The following is a 21687-nucleotide window of genomic DNA, read 5'->3' as shown; positions in this document are numbered from 1 at the left end:
ATATATATATTCATTATATTGTCAGTGGTTTGAATTAGAGCTCTACCGGTGATCTGATAAATAAGCTTAGTCAAGTTATTTTATCTCTGTCTAGCTTCTTTTCAGCCTTTTCTCTAGAGTTGGCCAGTCTAGCTTTGAGCTTTAAATGGCTTGCAACAAGCCTGGCTCTTGAGCTAGGGCTATAAAGATGTAAGGCTAGCAGGAAGACTTATGGGTTATTGGGATATCCTACATATGGATAGCAATGAACTGCTGAGGGCTTCCGGTATTTCTGCTACTGGGACCTGTCATATGGTTGCAAGCCCACAGTGGTGACAGCTCCAGGGACCATACCTGTCAGTGAAACAACTTGTCTTGCTGTTTCTCCTTTTGCAGCTGAGATTTTTAGTTCTTTGTTATGCAATGGTTTTGGTACATGATTTAAAAGGTTGTGAAAAAGCTTATCATTTCTGACCTAGGCACTGAACAGCTTTTCAGTGTCTTTTGTGTTCATAAAATACTCGCTCATCAGTGTGAGACCCAGTTGCTGTTGCGGTGCTCCAGATAAACAGAGTTATGAAATAATTGCAGATCGTGAATGTACATGCTCAGTTGTCACAGCCTCAAATACCCATTTCTGAAACTTGCTCACCTGGAGGTTTATTGTAAGACTTTTCCACAAGGGAAAAATGAAAGGTTATTGTAGGTAAAAATGACTGAACATTGATGTATTAAAACTAAGATTCATCTAGATGGCAGGGATAAGAAAGCATGTAACCATGTTACTGCAGCATAGACAGAGAGTTGTGACCTGGAAAATTATATACGAAGTAGAGAATTTGGTGGCTTTGACTATTTCATGTAGTATTCTAATAACATTCTAATAAGTAATTCATAAAGTATTCTAATAATATATATTGTTCTGATAACACTCTCAAACCAATTGTGTATATATTTTCTGTGTTAAAATGGGAAAAAAGATAGTTGGCACAGATACTAAAGTTTCTTATGCTGTTATGAGAACTGCTGGTCAAAAAAGAATGGGCCTCCTACTCCTGCATCTTTCCCATCTTTTCTTCTTTTCCAGAATCCTAGGGATGAGTATTTCTAGTATTCTCGACATCTGTACAATGTCAGTCATTCGTACCCCCTAGAATAATGTCAGCATTTGCCACCATCTGTAACTGCTTAGCACATTCTTTTCTTATCTTTGTTTTTAGCTGTACATCCTTGACTCCTGGACCTAGCTGTGATCGGTTTAAGCTGCATATCCCTTATGCTGGAGAAACACTCAAATGTAAGTTAAAAACTATTGCTATGGCATCTTGGCCTTTCTTTCAGTGTCCTACACCACATGAAGTTTTCCAGTGTGTCTAACTTATGAGTTTTGAGACACCTGTGCTTGTTGTTTTTTCTTAAAGCTTCAGCTCTAAGAATATGCAACTGTAGGAACATCTAATTTTTAACATAAGTTTACACCCTTCCTTGGTATTAAAAATTTGAAAACATGAATCCTGAAAGCCAAAAGTCACCTCCCAGTATTTCTAATAAAATGTTATGACTAAGACAATCTCATGACCATATTTAGACTTGCTTATGATTTGTATATGCTTTGTGTTGTTTCCTTCTCTTTTATGAAGAATCCTTTATTAAGCTCCAATAAAAGAAGATGGTCTGTTATCTTATTAGGTGCCTCTAAACAGTAACTGCTATAATTGGCCAAATTAGAGAAATATGACTTTGTTTTCTCTGGTTCAATGGTGTGGTTAAATCCTCCTTACTCTTGGAGGATCTGTAGATAGCTGGCTCATTTGTCTACTCTCCTATTAGTCTGTTTTGTTTCAAAGGATTAGAATAAAATTTGCTTTTCTGTGTTTTTAGAAGGTAAAAAAACCAGTTTTCTAAATACTTGAGTTGCTGAAAAATGATAAAGTGTTGTTTTCATCTTTTAACAACTGAAATATGAGAAGGGATGAAGAATTTCAGATAAAGTAAAATTTAAAGTTTGGTGATTTTAGATTTAGGGCAGCACTGGTGAAACCACATCTGGAATACTGTGTCCACTTCTCGCCTGCGTAGTGCCAGAAAGGCATGGACATAATAGAATGAGTCCAGCAAAAAACCACAGCAATGGCTGGAAGGCTTGAATCTCTGTTGTACAAGGAGAGGCCAAGAGAGTTAGGCAAATCTTACCAGTGTGTTATAAATAACCTCATGGGGGGAAATGGAGAAGATGGAGCCAGGCTCTTCTCAGTGGTGGTCACTGAAGGGAAGCAGTCACAAATTGAAATACAGAAAATTTCATTTAAATGTAGTAAAACCCCTTATTTTGCGAGGGTGGTCAATGAGTGTAACACAGTGTGTTCAGAGTTTGCATAGCTTGTATTTCTTCAATCTTGGAAATACTCAAAATGCATCTGGATGTGGGCCTTATCAATCTGCTTTCATTGCCCCTGCTGTGAGCTGAGGGATTGGACTAGGCAGTCTCTACAGATGTTGTCCAAGCTCAGGTACCCTGTGAGTCTGTGAGCAGAAATGGTAAACACTTAAAATACTGCTTTGATAGAATCCATTTAGACTGCATCATACATATGCTATAGCTCTCCAAGACATTTAAAATAAGGATGTTGTTGTATTCCTTCTATGGTAGTTTTTCTTGTCATTATGTAGTGCGCTGAAAGCTCTTCTTTGTGAGTAGAAATCAACACAATTAAACTTCTTATCACTAGAAGTACTTCAAAGCTTCCATTTGACACCTATAAGGAAAGTTGACTTTCCCAGAAGGTGGTCTAGAAGCTTGCTTGTGTGCTCAAGAGAGGAGCTAGGCTCGTGTATCAGTCTACATTATGCAGAATATTTAGTAAATAACGGCCTTATTTATATGAAGCCAACTACCCTGTTGGGTAGAACTTTTGTCTTTATTTAAACTTCTGTTTAAAAAAATGTGATACTGTGTAGCAGATTCAACCTGTTGAGTCTTGATGTGTTCTGCAGCGTGTGGTAGATTCTGCTTGAGACTTGTTTGATGACGATGATCAAGATGCGGTGAAAAGAAGCTTCACTGGATGATACTGCATTAGAGAATAGTATTTTATTTTCTATGGGACTGCAGTAACTCTCTTATTTATCAGCAAACAGGGCCCTACCTAGTACATTCTGAGAGCTCTACATCTTGGATTTAAGTAGAGGCTAGAATTGTTCCTGATTAATAAAGGAAAATTAGTAGATTAAAATGCCTGTATGCAAGGACATAGAAATACAGACTATACTAATATACTAAATGACTGTAGTCCAGTTAGAATACCTAGAATTATGATCATGGACTATGCCGTAAATATAAATACTGAGAAATCAACTGCTTACCCCCCTTCCCCCATTCTTTTATTTTGTATATCACATAAGCAATTAAATAAAACAACTATAATGCTACTGTTCTTCTCCATCCTTTGCAAAACTGAAACCACACATTCTAACCATATATATATTTTAACATGATCAATTGAAAGTTGTGTAAACAAGTGTATCTTCTCCCAGAGGTACCTAATAATAGCAGTGAATTCAAGTAATAATCATACTCCATATTTCATCATTAAATGTTTGGAAATGCTGTGAATTGTTCAGTCTCAAAGCATGTGGAATAAATAGTGACGTGAGCAGATTCAAGAAGCCTTTAATAATTTTGTGTTTAGATCTCTAATGACGGCAAGGGAAGGCAGTCATGGTGTGCTACCAGAGATTTGTAGATACTTTGTTGTAGGCTCTTGCTAGATACGTTATCTTTCAAAGGCAGAATATTTCTGCAAAGGAAAGTTGCGAAATCTGCCAGAATAAAAAGATTGGCTGAAAATGCTCAGAATTGCCAGTGTATGGTCTTTATTAAGTGGTACCAAATACAGGCTAAAGTGTGTAGTTCCTTTGTGGTTTGTGTTACATCCTCTTTGCAACAGATCAGATCTTTGCATATCATCAATCATAACCGCTGCCAGTGCAAATACCCTAGTATGAATCCTAGTGTGTTGAAAACTGTTGGTATGCTACTTTAGGGAAGTATAACTGCATAGTCACAGTCCTCGTTTCTGAAAGACCAGAAAATTCACTGTTTCTTGAAAAAGGAGAAAGTGTACTTGCAGGCAAAGCAGTGGCTGACTACCTGTAGCGTAAAATAATTGTTTTGCTAGCTTTGGTAAGATCTTGTAAACATCTTGTGAGTTAACAATGGCCTGTTCGTAATTTTAATGTGTTTTCTGGAGACCCAGTTAGGAATTTAATCGGGGTTTTTTTTCAGATGTCATGTTTCACCTCACTCTTGCGTGTATTCTGAGCTGTTGGCATGTTACATTGAACAGTTACTCACCTCCACTCAGGAAGCTTGGAGACCTTGGATATACCCAAGTTTTATACTGGAGAAAAAAATTATGTCAGTGTTGCAGATAAATTAGTTTGTCCTTCCAATTGCCTTCCATCACACTTCAGAAATTTGCAAGTGATGCCTTCAGAGAAACACTTTTACTTTATTTTCTTCTCTAAGGGAAACCACAAGTTTTGTGTTTTCTTGGCCAGAATGGTTAGAAAAGTTGAGTCTACTCTTGCTAGACTGTCAATTAAAATCTGAGGCAGACATATTGTTTCATTAGTTCATCAATGCTGTTGTGTTAAACTTATTGCTTTTCTTTATATTTGTGTTTTTCAAAGCTCTTAATAGGAGTTTTGAGACCAAGATAACTGTCTGCAATATCCAGTAAGAGGCTGAATCTGTGTTCCGTGCATAAAACTTACTTTAAGTGGCATGCACAGCTGTCCTTTATTGCTAACTGGACAACTATGTCTGCTAAGTAAAGTTTGGTATTCTTTTTGGAGAAGTATTTGTGTATTTTAAGGTGAAGGGTTTTGTAACTCTTGCAGATGTTTTGGTTTTCCTTACTAAACCATCAAGACAGATGTCACAGTGGAAACTGTCAGGATAAGCAGAGTTCTAAGCTGTAATGGTCTTTATTGAGTAATATTAATAATTAAAGTACACCATTAAGCATCAATTCCTTGGTCTTCGCAATTTTCTTCCAGTGAACCCTGGAATCTCTTGATTTTGATTTTCCTTTTTCACTCAAGCTTTCACTGCTTCTTGCTACTAAGAGAGCCTGACTCCTCATGGTGTTTTGTTTTCGTGTACTTTTTTTGCCTATGCTTTTCAGATTTTCTTTTCCAGGCGCTGGTGCCTCCCTCCCTCTCTGTCTTTCAGTGCTGTCGTCTGTAATTTCACAGTGATTAAACAATGTGTTGCCCTTGCAGTGCTACTGTTCTCTGTAGCCTCTTGAACTCTAGTATTTTAATCTTCTGTTTGATTTTCACTGTTTTTATGTGACTGGATTACAGCTCTGGGTTCTGCTACCACCACTTTGGTTTCCTTGATCCCAAAGAACGTTTATTTTGTCTCGTTTGAAGCTTAGATTTTCCTTTTTTTGCTTCTGATTTCTATTTTTCACTGTCTTACTCATTTTAGTTACAGGTCTTAGAGGAGGAAATCACAGTTTTGCTGCCTAACTTGTCTAAGTGACAAGTTATGATGGACAGCAACACCACGGCAAAAATAGAATTACTCCTGTATCTTCTCCCAGTAGTAGTTTTGTATTTACCAAAGTCGTATTGTCATTCCAGGAACTCTGTCTTTCTTGCCAACCAATTAATAATGGGCTCTATAGATAATCTATTACTGTATTTGACTTCAAGCCTCTAGAGCAAAAATCTTTGTAGTCGGATCCAGTGACAAGTCAGCAGGTCTGCATTTAGTTCATTTAAATCCTGTCATACTGCTGACTGCACTGACTTTATATCTTGTTTGCAGATTATAGTGAATGAATGATTATTTTTGTACCCATAAAGACAGTTGAAAATGTCTGGTTTAGGTAAGAATTAAGAATTATTTTATAGAGGGGATTGGTCAGTGGTTTTTGTCTACAATTTGTGTGGCTATTAGAAGAGATACGTTAGCATTCTGAATAGATGAATAATGTAAGTCTACTTACTGTCTTTTCCTCTTTAATATTAAACAAGAGCAATTTCTTTATTTTCCCAAAACTGATTCTACACATAGGGTTGGCCACTTGCTTCCACACTCTTCCCTATAATCTGTGAGTGCATTTCATGATGAGGTAGCATTCAGATTTTTTTATTTGTTTCTTAAAAGCCAAATGGCTTGATCTCCTTCATATGATGAATTCCATTCAGATTGGTCTTTTTCCAGGCTGCAGGGGACCCACGAGTTTATTCTACGTACTTAGTGCTGACTTAGATGTTCTTGGTGTCAGTAAAAGCTGAAGAATAAGATATTCTCTTAAAAGTAGAGTTTAGGAAGTTAACCGGTACATTGCTTCCTAATTTTGCTGCCTTCGGGTAAACAGGCATGTTGATGCAATGGCACTCCATCTTTCAGTACTACCAAATATAAAGTGTGGTTAATAAAAAGAAAGACTATCCCAAAAAACAAGTTATCAGGAGAGGAAAAACTATATATAGGATAGGCCAGCGGAAAGCAATTACAAGGATTTAAGAAATTTGTCCGTTTGAGAGTTACAATTCTCTTGGTCGTAGTCAATCCTTACCACTTTGTTAGACTTGCTTGTGCATTTGGTAGATGAGAGAAGAACATGTGTGTGTGTTAAAAAAATGATAGATTTAAATGAGGGGTGTTTTTTGTTTTGGGTTTTTTTTTTTTGTTTTTGTTTTGGGTTTTTTTTTTTTTTTTTGTCCATTGGGAGCATATTATCTTTTCTTTTGAAATCCTGTAAAGTAAAATATTTCAAAATTTAATGCTGTTTGCCTGAGGAGAAAAAAAGGAAGAGAAAGTAATATTTCTGGATAATAAAAAGAGAAAGATCTACTATACATCCCTTTTCTTCTAAAATTATCTTTGACCCCATGGCTTTAACTTTATTAAAGTAATTTTAAATTCTGTGGTAGTATTTAATTGGAAATGTAATTCCACTGAAGTAATTATTGGCTAGTATATCTATAGAAACGAGATAAATATGATCTAAGTGTGAAGGTTTTGCTTGCCTTGTTCTTGGTCATGGTCAGTAGCGCTGAGAACTCCACTGTCAAGAGAATAAGGGCAAACAGTTGAAACATGAGGAACTGCATACTCATGTGCTGGAGATGCAAAGGGAAAGGGTATTTGTTTCATTTAGGTGAGAAGGGGAGAGAATGCAGGGGGTTTTGGTGGTTTTATTTTCCAAATTAAAATGGTAACCATTCTCAGACTCTTTAGGACAATAATTTTGCAAATGGTTTTATTGGTTGAAAATTTTACGGTTTCACCCCGGCACAGTTATATTGAAAGAGGGTGAACCACCAGTAAACTATGCAAATATTACACAAAGTAGTCGCTAAGAAAAAAAAGAAAAAGTGTATTTCTACTAAGTCAGGACAAACTGGTAGCCTGTGATTCAAAAAATTTAACATCTTATATTCTGTAAGCCTAATGCAGAGACTAGTGTTAATATTAATGTGAAGTAAAACCAGATTTGCTGTTGCTTTGGTCATTGCTTTTGTTTAAATACCTTGTATTTGACTATAAAGAAGCATTTTTTAATTCATGTGTCGTATTCCTGCCAGGCAAACTGTTAACTGCAGTTTTAATTTCTCTGGTTTGTGGTATTTGACAAGAACAAAATTCAAATTTAGGATTGTTTCCCTTAGTCTTTAGTCTGATTTTTAATGGTGTATTTTCATGGAGAATATACAACTTCCGAAAATAGCTCATGCTCGTATTTGTGAATAGAGCAAACTCATTCCTAAGTACCCAAGCTTTTGAGAGTCAGAGGTGTTGCTTTTTCTGTCCAAGTATGGTAAAATAAGCAAGACATAAGAGAAACTATATGGAAGGGGAGAGCGCGGAACAGAAAAGATACAGAGGCCAGGGATCAAATGGGTGAATGTCTAATATGGTTCAGAAAAGAAGTTCATTTTTCTTTCCTTTTGTCAACTAGCTGAATGCCTTTGGATTCATGGCATAAGTGAGACTTACTAGAAAAAGATTTGACTAAGGGGATACTTTTTTCTTTTTCAAGTCCCCCCCAAAAAATTCTAAGATTGGATCTTCAGTAGTAATGTGCTGTATTTAACTGCCAGAATGAAAACTACTAATGATAGAAAGCACTGGTTTTTTTCGAACTGTTTACGTTGAAATGGAAGTACCATTTTTTTCTGAAGTTTTTTGTTTAATGTCACCCAGCCTGTGTGAGGTTTGATTGTAACAGAATAAATTAGGGTTTACATTTGGATAAAAACCTATGGTACTTTGGAAAGAGAGTGTTGTGTTTCTGGTTTAGTTAGGAAATAAGGACAACAGCATGATTTGTTTGGTTCCATGGGGTTGTAAAATGTTTCTAGTATGTCTCAGCACTAGTGTTTTGTGATTGTATGATTAACAGGCACTGAAATAATAGTTTCGCTTAGTTTGGAGAACCTGGGGAACCCTTCAGCCAGGTACTGTATAGCCTTTCGGAAAATGACTATACTATAGGGAAAAATAATCTTGAGATACACATGGGTTTTAAAATTGCTTTTACTAAAGGGTCTTGGGAGTTTGCATGAGAGGCATGTTTATCCTGGGCAAGTAGAATCAGTTACAGCAGTTATAAGTAATAGTAACAGAAAATAAAATGTCACAATGTTAATTTTGACTCTGGATTCTGTTCCTTGCCCTGAATAGTTCTGTGATGGCAGTAGGGCATGAAAACTTTTAAAACCAAACTATCTGCATAGTTGGTCGCTCACTGTGAATAAGGAGTGATATGCCACTCAGTAGGAGAACGGGTGTGACAGAAAGTAATAAAGAACAACTATGAGCATGTGAGAGAGGTATTAGATTGATTTGACCAGCTGCAACTGTGATGTGCCTGACTTCACTGTGACCATGCATCACACCTGAGTGGTCAGAGAGGGTCCTGTCCTCGGCTATTGGCCCTGATTCGACACCAGGAATCACTGCAGGGATATGCAGCTGACCCGAACCCCAAATTGTAGAAGTTTACCACTTAACATTTTAAACTAATAATGCCAATTTCAATTTATTGTCATACTTCAGCACTGCATATGATGATGTACTGGGGACTGCTGTGAGTTCTTGTCATGTTGCTGTAGAACTGAAAACACTGGGGGGAAAAGTTTGTACCTGCTTGAACCTTCACATTGTACCTATTGTCACAGCCTTGCTGAAGTTCACCTGTTACTGTGGAGCTTGCAGAGTTGAATACGGTTTATGGCAGTCTCACTACTCTTAAAAAAGAGTTTTGGAGCCACCTCATGTTGTAAGGCTCTCTAATAGTTTTTCACTAATCAAATATGGAGTTATAACATAAAAAGTATGCAGTTATTTTGATCCTTCTTATGTTCTAAGCAGCCTTTTGTAATATCTGTGTAGTTGGAGTGCAACTCCTGGTGAGCTGAGCTGTAGTTATGTGCACTCTGTTTCATCAACTCTGTTAAAGCAGGAATCCAGAGAATGAAAAGCACGCAACTAGCAACTGCAATATGAAAAGTATGCGTTAAATGAGTTACTTAACATCACAGAAGAACATGGTAAAACCACAGATACAGTTCTTCCCTTTAGAGTAGCACTGGGTTACCTAAGTCACAGGCCAAGCCTTTTCGTTGTGCTGTGTTCCATGTTACTCCTAACACACCTTTATCTATGAAGCAAAGGTCAGCCAAAGAATGTATGAAGGTGCCATATCCCTTAACACATAGCCTCAGGAGTTGCCTGCTCTGGATGTAGAAATAGGTAAGGTTGTTGTAAGGAGCGATACACAACATTTTAATTGTAGTAAATAGGAAGAAAAGAATTGAGTTACGGTGTTATAGGAACTATCCAGTCTAATAAATGTCAACTCTTCTGAATTCTTTGTTGCTGTATTAAGGTTTAGGCAGTCTAGTAAGTATTTTCTCTTACTTAATATAGGTGCATTTCTTGTTGCAAGTTCATGTAGTTTTCTCTAGGATTGGTGCCTGTTTTGTTCTTCTTTTAAATGAAATAAAAGATTGATTTTGTTGACTGCGTTGGGTATTTTAACTGGCAGACCTTTGTTATTTCCCGCATGCCATACTTATGTGTGCTCCTGACAGTTGTGAAAGGAAGAAGCATGGACAGGATAAACCCACACTGTGCTCTGCTGAGTCCCATGATCAGTGAGTTCATGATTTAGAGTGATACTGTAGAGCATACCTACTGCAGACTGGCTGTTAGCTTCTTAGTGGTGAGCCCTCATCCTCTGCAAATTAATCTTTACAGCATCCTTGCTTCCAGCAAGATAAGTTTGCATAATATTAGCAATTAAAACTGTCACGTTGAATGTCTTGTGTAGGTACTGACTTCTTTCTTCTAATGCTTGCTACCTCACAAATATGCTTTATGTAAAAGGTCAGAGTTATGCTGTCATATCTTCATAAAGAGGAAAAAGTGATTGGGATGAAGACAAGTAATGTTAGATAGATTTATTTTTTTTTAATTTATTTATTTTTTAAGAGCTCATGTGCAGATGACCACCTCAACCTATATGAGCTCTGAAGTATGTTTACTAGTGAAATAATACAACCCAAATTTCATTGAACTATCGCATCAGTAATTAACTGCATATCTTGTGACATTGGTAAGACGAGAACTCGGTGCCAAGCTGTGATGAAGTTTTATGGTTTTAGTTAATTTTAGTCTTTCCATTTAAATGCATAATACTGCATTTCTCTTGGCTAGAATTTGGATAGTTGGAATGGTTCCTATTGAACTGTGTTCTTCCTTCTAAGAGTTGGGGGTGGCAAGAAGAATAAGGAGTAAGTGCTACTAAGTTTTGAAAGCTTCAGTATTTTGAAAATTCCAGTCTTAGTAGTTTTCATTTGACTTTAGCTTAATATGCCAAACACAGCAATCTAAATGTGGTACTCCTTTTTAAAAACAAGATTACTTTTCTAACTTGGTGGTTTGAGGCAACCCTCAGTAGTGTTTGAATTGCCATTTGAGATATGAAGCAATAATGTATTTCATGTTTCATTGCTTGCAGAGGAGGAAGAAGCTGTGCCTCAGGAATTTGACTTCATGCCCCAAAACATCTGATGCTTATCTTGCATGTGAAGTTTTGTAAAATATATGGATATATACACGAAATATATTTAATATAGCTATCAAAGTTTATATTAAAATGTGTTATCATTTATTTATTTATAAGCACATACATACAAATTCAAACAATATTTTCATTTATGTTTTTTCAGGGGATATAATTTTCAATGCTCACTATCCTGACCTGCCACCAGATTTTATCTTTGGAGAGGATGCTGAATTTTTGCCAGATCCTTCTGCCTTGCATGTAAGTACTTCACTATTTGAGAACCTTATACCATGCAAAGAGACTTGTCTTTTTTAAAATAGCTTCAGCAGTAGGAATTTTCTAACAATGCAGAATAAAGAAAAAATATCACCTTTTATCTCATTGTTATGTGAGTATAAACGCTTTGTTTTCTAATGTGATTTAAAGTTGAATCCACAAATGTGAGGAATCTTTTAATATTTTAATCAAGATGACATTTACAGTAATTATTCAGAGTATCTTTAGAAAGACATCTATTTAATATTTGACCATCTTAAAAGGTCTGTCTCATCAGAAAGGATTGATCAATTGTGTCTTAAAAAAAACATTTGGAAAGTAGCATAATTTTGTGTAGATGTTGATTTCTGTTTTCCTGTGAGGAGGGATAGAGCCAGGTTGTATGTTGTTGGAACCACTGCATCAAAGAAAGGTAGCTGCTTGTATGTGTTAGTGTTACCATAAAGACAAAGCAATGCCTTTTTAAAAGGTGTGAGGGTCAAAAATTAGCAATAAAATATTTTTACAGTCTTATTACTATGGAAAAGAAATACCACAACCTGAAACCAAGCATTTTGTTGCCTGTTCAAAATTAGCCTCAAGTAGTAAAGCCTTGTTTGAAGAATCATAGAATCACAGAATGGTTTGGGTTGGCAGGGACCTTAAAAGCTTATCGAGTTGCAACCCTTCTGCCATGAACAGGGACACCTTCCACTAGACCAGGTTGCTCAAAGCCCCTTCCAGCTTGGCCTAAAAAGAAGCTATTTATGCTTTTAAAATGTTTCTCCCTCTCAGAAGTTAATAAAGCCATATTAAGGTGTCATGGCGGATGAACACAAGGCAGTGGCCTCAGAGTTGAACACGTCCTTGGCATGTGATGTTTCAGATATGTTCTTTTTTGGTGTTAACTTCATTCATTTCATATTAAGCTAAATTAAAAAGCTACACAATCTTAAAATAATTAGTTTTAATACGGATTTTTAACATACCTAGCAGAATTTTTGAAAGGTGAATGTCTTCTTTCCTTCCGCCAATCACTTTTCTGTTAAACTTGCAGGCTCTTTTGGGAAGGAGGCACACTGCTGCTGAAGAGTTATTTGTTAGTCATTTACAGGAAAGGGTTTTCTTTATATGATAAGTCTAGAATTGTTTTTACACTCTTTTCATTTATCACTTCTCCTGTTCTCCCCTTTTTATGTTTTGTTTTTTTAAATCTTGCAACTTCCTGATAAGTATTCATACTAACAACCACTTTCTACACTTGATGTTAAAGGAAGAGGAGCACTTTTTAATGTACTGAAAAGCTGAAATTAATAACAAAGAGAAAATGAGATATTAAATAAAGATAATTTGGGGCATCTTGCATAAATGCTGTTCAGATGGAGAAGCTTCTGAGAGTGATATGGTGCCATATTTCTCTCTCATGTGAAAAGAAGTCATTAGCACTTGTGATCCACAGGGAAAGCTGCAAGGATAAAAACTTAACTTAGTTTTCTTTCTTTCTTTCTTACATTGTTCATTAATGATGCTTCTTCTGTGAGTGTTGCTTTTCTTCTGCCTAAGCATAGAACAGATTTCCCGTCCTCTTTGTTGGACAGCATCTTGAGGAGCCATTCGCTCCTTGATAGATGATGATATATGAACCAGCCTATTTTAAAATTAATTAAAAACAAACCAAAAAAGAAATTTGCAAGTCAACAGCGTTTCTTTGGTCATTATGCCTTACTGTAGTACTCACTATGTAAATGTAACCTTTTTTGATAAGGTTCTTGGTCATTCTTTTGCAGTCCATCCTGATGTTATCGGAGGGCATTATCTCCACCTTGCAGCTGTGGTCTATATGGAGTATTTTTGCTTTTGCATTCTACCTTTTATGTTCAACATGGTTTTCAGAGTTTTTCTTCAGAATGTTACATTAACAATTATGCAAAATATTTGGATAAGTCCCTTTTTTTCCACAAATCTCAGAGCTGTTTAATAAAGATAATTTTAATTGAATTCTAAGATATTAGCAGGATTCTTTTATGTGTTACTGTATCTTTCTATGAAATATAAGTAAAAATAGATTAGCATATTGAACGTAATCTAATGCTCTTAATCTTGAGCAATCTTCAGATATTTTTGATGCAACAGTTCCTGGCAATCAAAACAGAATCTACCATGCACAAAAGCATGTAGATGGCATTAAACGAGGAGCACAGTCTCTTAGTAAGTAATATGTGCAGCTGGATCTGTGGGAATTCTGACACTGAGCCTTCCTGTGCTGCTCTCATCTGCCTGAGAGTCTTATTTTCCAAGCAGAAGTCATCACACGCTGTTACATGGCTTGAGTCAGGCATTATGCTTAGCTTGAAATGAGAATGAGGTATTCCAGACTCCTCAAGCTTATGTGGCTCTAATAGAGGCTGTCAGAGCTTGCTGAAGACATTTGAATGGCTGTACTGCAGATCGCTTCAGTCGCCCCTTCAGTTTCCATGGCCATGGGCAGACCTTCGAGTTAGATTTTCACCAAGCATGGTAACAGCTGTTCAGTTAAGCAGCTTATAGGCAGACAGCTAAAACAAGATTCCAGAAATACTGCATTTTAAAAAGTAGATGCTGTAGGTGAAGATTTCATACTATGGTTTGGTTTTGTTGGGTTTTTTCCTGAAGAATTCCTAAATGGTTTTGAGAGTGTTTCAACAGTGGGGTGTTATATTGAGCACTCCTTTTTTTTATAAGCAGAGCTAATCAACTGCTTTGTTAAATCAGTATTGCAATTGCAGATTCAAGTTGAAAATGCTCATTGAAACTGAGCTTTGCTTCTATGTCTTGCACAAACATTGTAATATAAGTCACTTCAGTTTGAAACTCATGTTGAGTCTCAAGTTTAGCACTGCAAAATATATGCTTGATTACCAGAAGTACTTACTCTGCTGGTCACAGGGTCTGATTGTGTGCATTCTGATCTAGAATGATAGAGACATCGAGGAACAATTTAACAGACGAGCAACTGTTCCTTTTATTTTGGGTTGGGTTCTTTTTTTAATATAGTTTTAATTACAGTCAGAGGGCTAAATTCTTCAGGTTGATGATGCTATTCACGCTAGAAATAAACTTTATTTTTTTATTTTCATTAAAAATGTCCTCAACTATCGCATGCATTTGGTACTTGTGTATCGTATGCATAAATAAGATCAGCTTCTCAGAATGTAAATAAAAAACTTCTTCCCTGCTCTAGTGTTTATTCATTTTGGATGACAAGTATTAGAAATGTATTTTAAAAACAACCTATGATTCACTCAGTTCTGATTAAAAATTCAGTTGGCACAAAACAAGATTAGTGATTGTGTACGGATGAGATTAATTTGGAGCTCATTACAATGACGCCAGTTTGAGTAACAAGAATTGTTTGTTATGTTAGCCTAGTTGATTGTTAATGTGAGCCAGTTAATAACTGAAGTGCTTATACAAAATGTTAACCCCGTTTTTCCAATGATTTTGAAGTATATTCTGTTTGGCAAAGAGGAGAAATAGCAATATATGCAAGCTAACTGTCAGTTTAAGGATTTGGGTTTCTTAGCATCCTACTTCAGGTCCCACCTAGTCTCCACAGAATTATTCTGCCCACCCATTGATATCAAAAAGGCTCCATTAGCCTTATTTAGGATGGAGGCAAGAGGACATTAGCATTTCCTGAAGCCTAGTAAGTGCTGAATGGGGTCCTTGTGGGATAGTATATATGGGAATACTTAGTGGCATGCATTGGTGTGGGAGAGGGAGGAGGGTATTGACATCACAGAATAATGGACCACTGCAGTTCTCATGCCAGTACGTAGTATTGGGGAGATTGTTTCCCTTTGTCTAATTGTTATTACTGAGTGCACATTTCAGTCACTGTGGAGTTGATTCAGCTAATTGTGCTCATTGAGTGAATTGGCTGTCATGCTCTATATCTTGAGTAGAACAATATTTATTTTAAGTTCTTGTATTAGACTCCGTATTTATCATTTGGCTATATGATGACTGTCATGAAGGCTGTATTGCTTTCTGTGGCTGTGTTCAAAATCTTAATTATTGTTACTGTCAACTTGGTGATTTAGCTTTTAATTAGTATTATAGATATCCTTTAAATATGTCCCTCTTCCATAATTGTTCTTCATTTACTATCAGGTGCATGAGACGGATATTTAACAGCATCGATTGTTCCTATGCTCACAATAACTACAAAAAAGCCCAAACACCCCTTGTGTTAGCTAATGCCATTTGAACTATTTTGTTCTAAAAAGTCTGCCTGTTGTATTATTGGCAAAGACGCAGGTGTTACGTGTTCTAGTATGAAAGTCCCACGTAAGAGCAATGAGCACAATTGTTTTCACACTCTGACATTAAACTTTAAAGTCACGGCAGTGGGTTCTCTTTGTCTGGAAAACGTGTGGGTAAGTTCAAACTATTTTGGCATTACTGTCTCTTCTGCTTGCTTTATTTGGGATGGCAGCAGCAGATTTCATTCCTGGACCTCTAAACCTATTACGTTTGGACTGAAAGCCTTAAGTTACTTTGTTTTCAGTTGAACCTGGGGAATTTAAGTGAAACAGAATGCAGGATTGGATCCTGCATTTCATTAGAATTTTTTTTCTTGTTTTAAATGTCTTTATATTTGCATTTTTTGTGTTCGCTTTTTAGTCATGTCCTGACTTTCTATGTCAAGATGTGTTTTGATGATTTATAATCCAGTGCTATTTCCTGTTTAATTTTCCAAAACAAATGTGAATTCTGAAAACTGTTTGTTCCTATCCTTCTATATTGATCCTACCCGTTTGTATGCATTGGAGTTGTATGTGTGCGTATATATACACATATATATGATAAATACATATAGTTGCTGAGGCTTATGTGGTATGGATAGGCAGTAGTAACGAAGTCACATTTTATACCATCAGAAGAGTAACTGAATTCAGTAACTTTCCCAGCAGAAGGACCTTTTGGCCAGTATTGTTGGCTTTTATGGTGTACATTTTTGTCCATGTTTTCAAACAATAGAGATATGCCATTACAACATTGCTCTTTAAGCCCAACCTGAAAGAATCTAGTTTTCGATGTATTTTGATCTGGGTTTGGTGTCTGGGCGCCATGCAGTTCCCTCAGGGAATCCTCTTTTTTTTTCCCTTGACCAAGGGAAAAAAAAGGTGTCATAAGCCTTTTTGTCATAGCAAGGGGTGTCATAAACCAAGCACGGGTTTTCTGCCTCTTGTTTTTGCTTCACTGGGTTTAAAATCAGAAATCCCCAAAAGAGGATTCTGGGTGGGAATCCTTTCCTGGGGTGGCCTGGCCAGCTTGACTACAACCTGTGTGAGGCCAGAATTCAGGAGGTCCTTCTGGGAAGTCATACAGTGCTGAGAGTGAGGGTTAGGATTGTCTGTGTAGCCGTGTGGTACAGTGCAGCAGGAAGAATTCAAGAGGATGACAGAAAACAAGGTTTTCCTATCCTCTTTCCATCTCTTCTTCCTTCAAGGCCTTCCTATATTGGGAAATTACTCCTTTTTCTCCTTGTTTAAGTTTTCTGAATTTCTCTTCTAACTTTTCCACTTTATTTGTCCTCTTTGTCCAGAAACATTAATATTTATAGGGCTGAGAGGGAGTTAGCAACATTGTATTACTTTGTGATTTTCTATTCATCTAAATCATCGTACATATTTACCTCACTTTTGTTTTCCAAACTTTCAGCATTTCCTAGCACAGTTTACAAGACTTGGCTTTCTGTCTCAAGTGTAAGCAGAAGAGAATATGCTGAGATCAGAATTCTGCTTTAGTTAATCACAGCATTTTGGCTGGACTTTTCACCTAGCAAGTCCAGAAACTGGAAAAAATGTCCACAGTTTGATATTACTTACTTAATTTTGTGGGAAGAAAATACCTGATACGCCAGGTAGTTTTGCCTGCCTTGTTCAAATATTGCTAGCATAGAATGCAAAATTAATTCCACTAGTTCTCTGAAGGGCTCAGTGGGGAAAGATTTCCTTTCATTTTGTGGCACAAGCTTTTCTGATAATGCAATTCCTCCCTAGAATGTGGAAAATCTAGAATATTAGCTCTTAAAATAAAGTATTTCAGTCCAGGAAATGCTAGTTTCAGGAGAAGATTAGCAATGTGTATGGATCATTTGACTGAAGGATGGCAAAGTGGGAGAAAATATTTTTCTGCCATACTAATGTACATGTGATGAGAGGCTTAATCATTGTACACTAGCAAAATAGGGGACAAAAAAACCATTTAATGACTTTCCATTCATGGTCTGTATTAGTTTAAAAAAAATAAAAAGTTTATTTTCATTTGTCTCATGAGTTTGACCATCTTTTTCAAGGTCATACAGTCGGACCAGAATAACAGATGCTTAATCTTAGTGTAAAGGCTGAAAAAGATGTTTAGGCTTTTTCTTTCAAGGTATGCCTCTTTAGCTTATACCTGAGCCGAGAGAACTGGCCTCCTGAGTTTCTGGATTCTCTCTTGAATTCATGTTGAATTAATCTTGATTACTCAATGAATTAACTTGTTTCTTAGGTGGGCAACAGTTGCTACTGAGCTTGAGTTGCTCCCCTAGTGTAAAATTGAGTGGCAGATCCTGAAGACCTGCTAAATGGAGAAGGAACACTTACATAGGTAGGTATTAGTCTTAGCTGAGAGCTGCAGTATGAGCACTGGCAAAATCATCACGCATCTTTTAATTACTAGAGTTCTTGCATGGCAGGAGGGATCATGGGCTCACCTTTGCTCTTCTCTGACTCCTGGAGACTGGAAGGCAAGTGGTGGGACAAGCTTGCTTCTAATTCTGGGTGTGAGGGAGAACTGAGCAGGCTGTCAGTGAGCTGGTGCACAAGCTGAAGCTTAGGCCGTGCCTAAACTTACACTCTCTATACAGTCAAAGTTCTGTTAGGTAGTTTTGCCAATATACTTTCTTTTTATGCTTTTCCGCAAGGTACCCTTGCACGACTGAAATCTGAATGCATTTCAAACGTAATTGTTTGTTTCTTAACCCCCTTTATTTGATTTTGTGCTTTATTTACTTGTCCAGTTAGATACTCTCTATTTCCATCTTTCTGGTGTTCCTTCCAATTCTCCAGGATTTTTGCCTATGTTTATGTGCAAACTCCTTAAATTTAAGAGGGCTAGGCAATCCATCTCATCATGGCACTTACTCCACATGTTTTCAGATTTCCTCTGGGAGCCCATTTCAACATTTGATGGTCCTCCGGTCCACTTACTCCGTAAGCAGTGGTAATATCCCATCAGAGATAGAGTCAGTCTGTATTAGTGCCTTGTATTAATGTGTCTTGCATTAAGGATAAGTGAAGTCTACCAACATGAACATGAGAAAAATTTAAGTTGTGAACTGTGTGATTATGTTAGGTAAGAAAGTGGTGGGAAGAGGAGGAGGAGGAAGGGAGGGAGGGAGGGAATGCCCTCAAATATTCTTTAAGGGGATAGTTGGAATCACTGAATCTGCAATTATTCTTCTAGGTAATGACTGCCTGTTTTAAAGGCATCTAAATCTAGTGCTGTCTATCACTGTGATATAATCTCTGTGTATTACTGTTATTCCTTTTCTGAAGGACACTTAAAGGGATTTCTAGACTTTGTAAGTATAGTTTTAGAAAGCACTTGGAGGAAACTGGAACTCACTCAGACTTTCTCAGTGTATTACACTGCCATTACTAACACAAAAAAAGCAAGGCTTTTTTTTGTGGCCAGTCAGGGTGATTTAGGAATGCCTTAGTCTCCTTCACTGTCTCTTCCCCTTATATTCAATAGGCATCAGTTTTTCCTCCAAGAAGCACAGCTTTCTCTGTTATCACCAATGGTTGCCTGAGGAAGCAACAGGATTGAGCAAAGGCTCTTCAGGCAGATGGTGTCATGTTGGAGTGAAATTGTGATAAGAGAGAAAGACTTGCTATTTGAAAAGGTGCTCTTGAGGTTGAAGTGTTAAAATTGAGACAGTGGTCTGAAGAGTTGGAGCCTGTTCACACTACCATCAGTACATGATGAGTAAATCTTCAGAAAGGAGATGCACGTGCATATGTCTTGTGTTGAAATGAATCTTGTCTTCGTGCTTTATTCCTTTTACTTGCCATGTCTAGTTAAATATGTATGCCTCTGGTAATAGACTCCCAAGGGGGAATAATGTTGTGTACTCACATGGATTAGCTAATGATTAGTTCATTGGATTCCCTATCTGAGGAATTATGCGTGCTGAGGGAATTAAGAAATTCCTTCTTGGAACAGATAAAGGTGCCATCTGCTTTCCAAGAGAGGTGTACTGGGAGGTCTGGAAAGGAGCAAAACTTGCTCTAATCCCTTAGCAAAGTAGAACAAGAAATTCTTCTGCATGCCAAGTCTTTAGGAGATTAATTAGATAGTATTGTACTCTCTCTCTTTTGATAGTAGGCAGTTGTAGCTTTTAAGGGTGTGATTAATCTGTAAGGGAGCTCTGTGATAGAAACAGGCAGACTTTTTCCAGGAAGAGTACACAACTTAAAAATGCTCTCCTGGTCCTAAGCCCAGCTTCACAGGTTCTGCATCTCCACAGCACCCTTAACAAAGATCAGCTCTCTCTTAACTGCTCCTACAGCAGGGCATAGGAGTAATCTGTAGTAACCTTCGGAAGTTGAGTTCGCTCCTTTTTGCCTCTCCTTTTTGAGAGAAAGTGATGCACATATTCTAGGTGAATACAGAAGAGTGTTCTCCATGTGTCAGATTTCCTGGGGTTTATTTTAGAGTTGCTTTTGGTATGGGGTCATTAATCAAGAATCACACTGTGTGGTCAGTGGAAGAAAGAGGGAAGATAATTTTATGCAAAATGTAAGGTGCTTTTCCAAAAGCAGAATTCATTTCCCGTAGTATGTTGTTTTCCTGCTCTGTATTTTCATGCTAATTTAAGGCCTTCAGGTATTTGAGATTTGAGCTAAGCATTTATAAGCTATTGTAATTTCTGCATCCAGTTTTCACAGCCCCTCACTAAAACTAAAAAATAAAGTAGATTTTATCTATCCCAAGCTTTGCTTTATGCAAACTTTTTACCTGTTATACACAAGAGCTAGTAGAGCACACAAGATCTCTAAGTTCTTTGGTTGTATTTGCCATGACAAAAGTGCTCCTGGGTTGAACTGTTTTTACGAAATGTTAAATTTTGATGTTTGCTTGTGCCCAAAAATGATCACTTTAAGCAGATGACTCTAGAAAGTTGTTCCAGTGGTGCTTTGGGGGAGGGGGATATGAAGAACCTGTGAAAATAAGATGACAAGTAGATGGCATGTAGGTTTACAGTGATTGATTTGAAGCTGCAGCCTGTAGGATGTTTAAGTGCTGGCTGCTAAGAAACTGAAGCCTTTGAAGTTGTTCTAACACTCCAGCCCTGCAAATACTGTGAAAAATATCTGTTGATAGAAAGATGTGAGCATATGGCAGATAATTATCCTGTGCCTTTCTCTGTGAGCAGTTTCCCCATGGTGGCCCATGAAGACTATAGCACAGCTGGGACTGAAACCTGGTATACCAGTTTCTAGACTAATGCTGTGCCCACTGGACCTCTATCTCTCTCCTCTGTATTTATATGGAGTGTAAGTGCTGATATCACAGTGTGATCTTTCTTATTTCAGGTAGAAACTTCCTTTGGTACTGATTTTAAGCCACTGCAGAGTGCAAGTTGTGTGCATGTCGTGTGCAGAGATATAAACAAAATGCAAATCTGTACTTGCGTTATTCTTTATGGTAATTCTGGATGAAAGATGCTATAGAGATGCATTACCACTGTTGCAGGCTTGGGAGGTTTTGTTTACCGACATTTTCTCGTGAAAGTTAATTTCTTGCTTAGAAATATAAAAGTACACTAACTTAAAATAAGATCTTGGTGTTGTTTCCTGTAGTATAGCCAGGAAAAACAGTTACAATCTGTCTTCTTTAAAATCACATTCCTGGAAGATATTCTGGCAACCTGGATATTTAAACACATTTCAAAGAAAAACAACTTTGGATCAATTAGAAATTGTTATCGTATTTTTGTTCTGATAGCGTAGAATTATACCTCACTGCAGACATTGCCTGGAGTTATGAAATAGGCAATAACCTCTGAAGGAGGCTATGAATTAGCTGCTCATGGAACATGAGGTGCATTATGTTCTAAAAAAGGAGGAATAGGTAATCACAGACACTGAGTAGTTCACATAGGTTCTCGATTAGATTTTTGGAAGGATAAAGGAAAGACTGCAAAGCACAAAATGTTCCAGAACAAAATTTAAATGTGGTTTCTTTGCCAAAAGTTGAGTAGTATGGCTACTGTGGAAAGCTGAAGTCTGCATGTTTTTGCTAGTGGGCCTGAGAAGCT

At 37.1% G+C, this 21687-nt stretch overlaps 1 protein-coding gene across 1 annotated transcript in view; it reads left to right on the top strand.

The window, feature by feature from the left end:
- Positions 1 to 1199: 1199 nt before the first annotated feature.
- LOC104409391 (BRCA1-A complex subunit BRE) overlaps positions 1200 to 21687 on the top strand; it is a gene marked incomplete at both ends in the record, with an annotated part of 28665 nt that continues 8177 nt past the window's right edge. The window contains 2 exons of the mRNA XM_010019243.1: positions 1200 to 1276; positions 11239 to 11333. Of these exons, the coding sequence (XP_010017545.1) occupies positions 1200 to 1276; positions 11239 to 11333 (172 nt within the window). The remainder of the gene's footprint in view (positions 1277 to 11238; positions 11334 to 21687) is intronic.

Source organism: Nestor notabilis, unplaced genomic scaffold, assembly GCF_000696875.1.
Source record: "Nestor notabilis isolate BGI_N333 unplaced genomic scaffold, ASM69687v1 scaffold28077, whole genome shotgun sequence".
Lineage (NCBI taxonomy): Eukaryota > Metazoa > Chordata > Aves > Psittaciformes > Psittacidae > Nestor > Nestor notabilis.
Note: the sequence above shows the minus strand (reverse complement) of the source record. Positions and strands in the feature narration are given on the sequence as shown.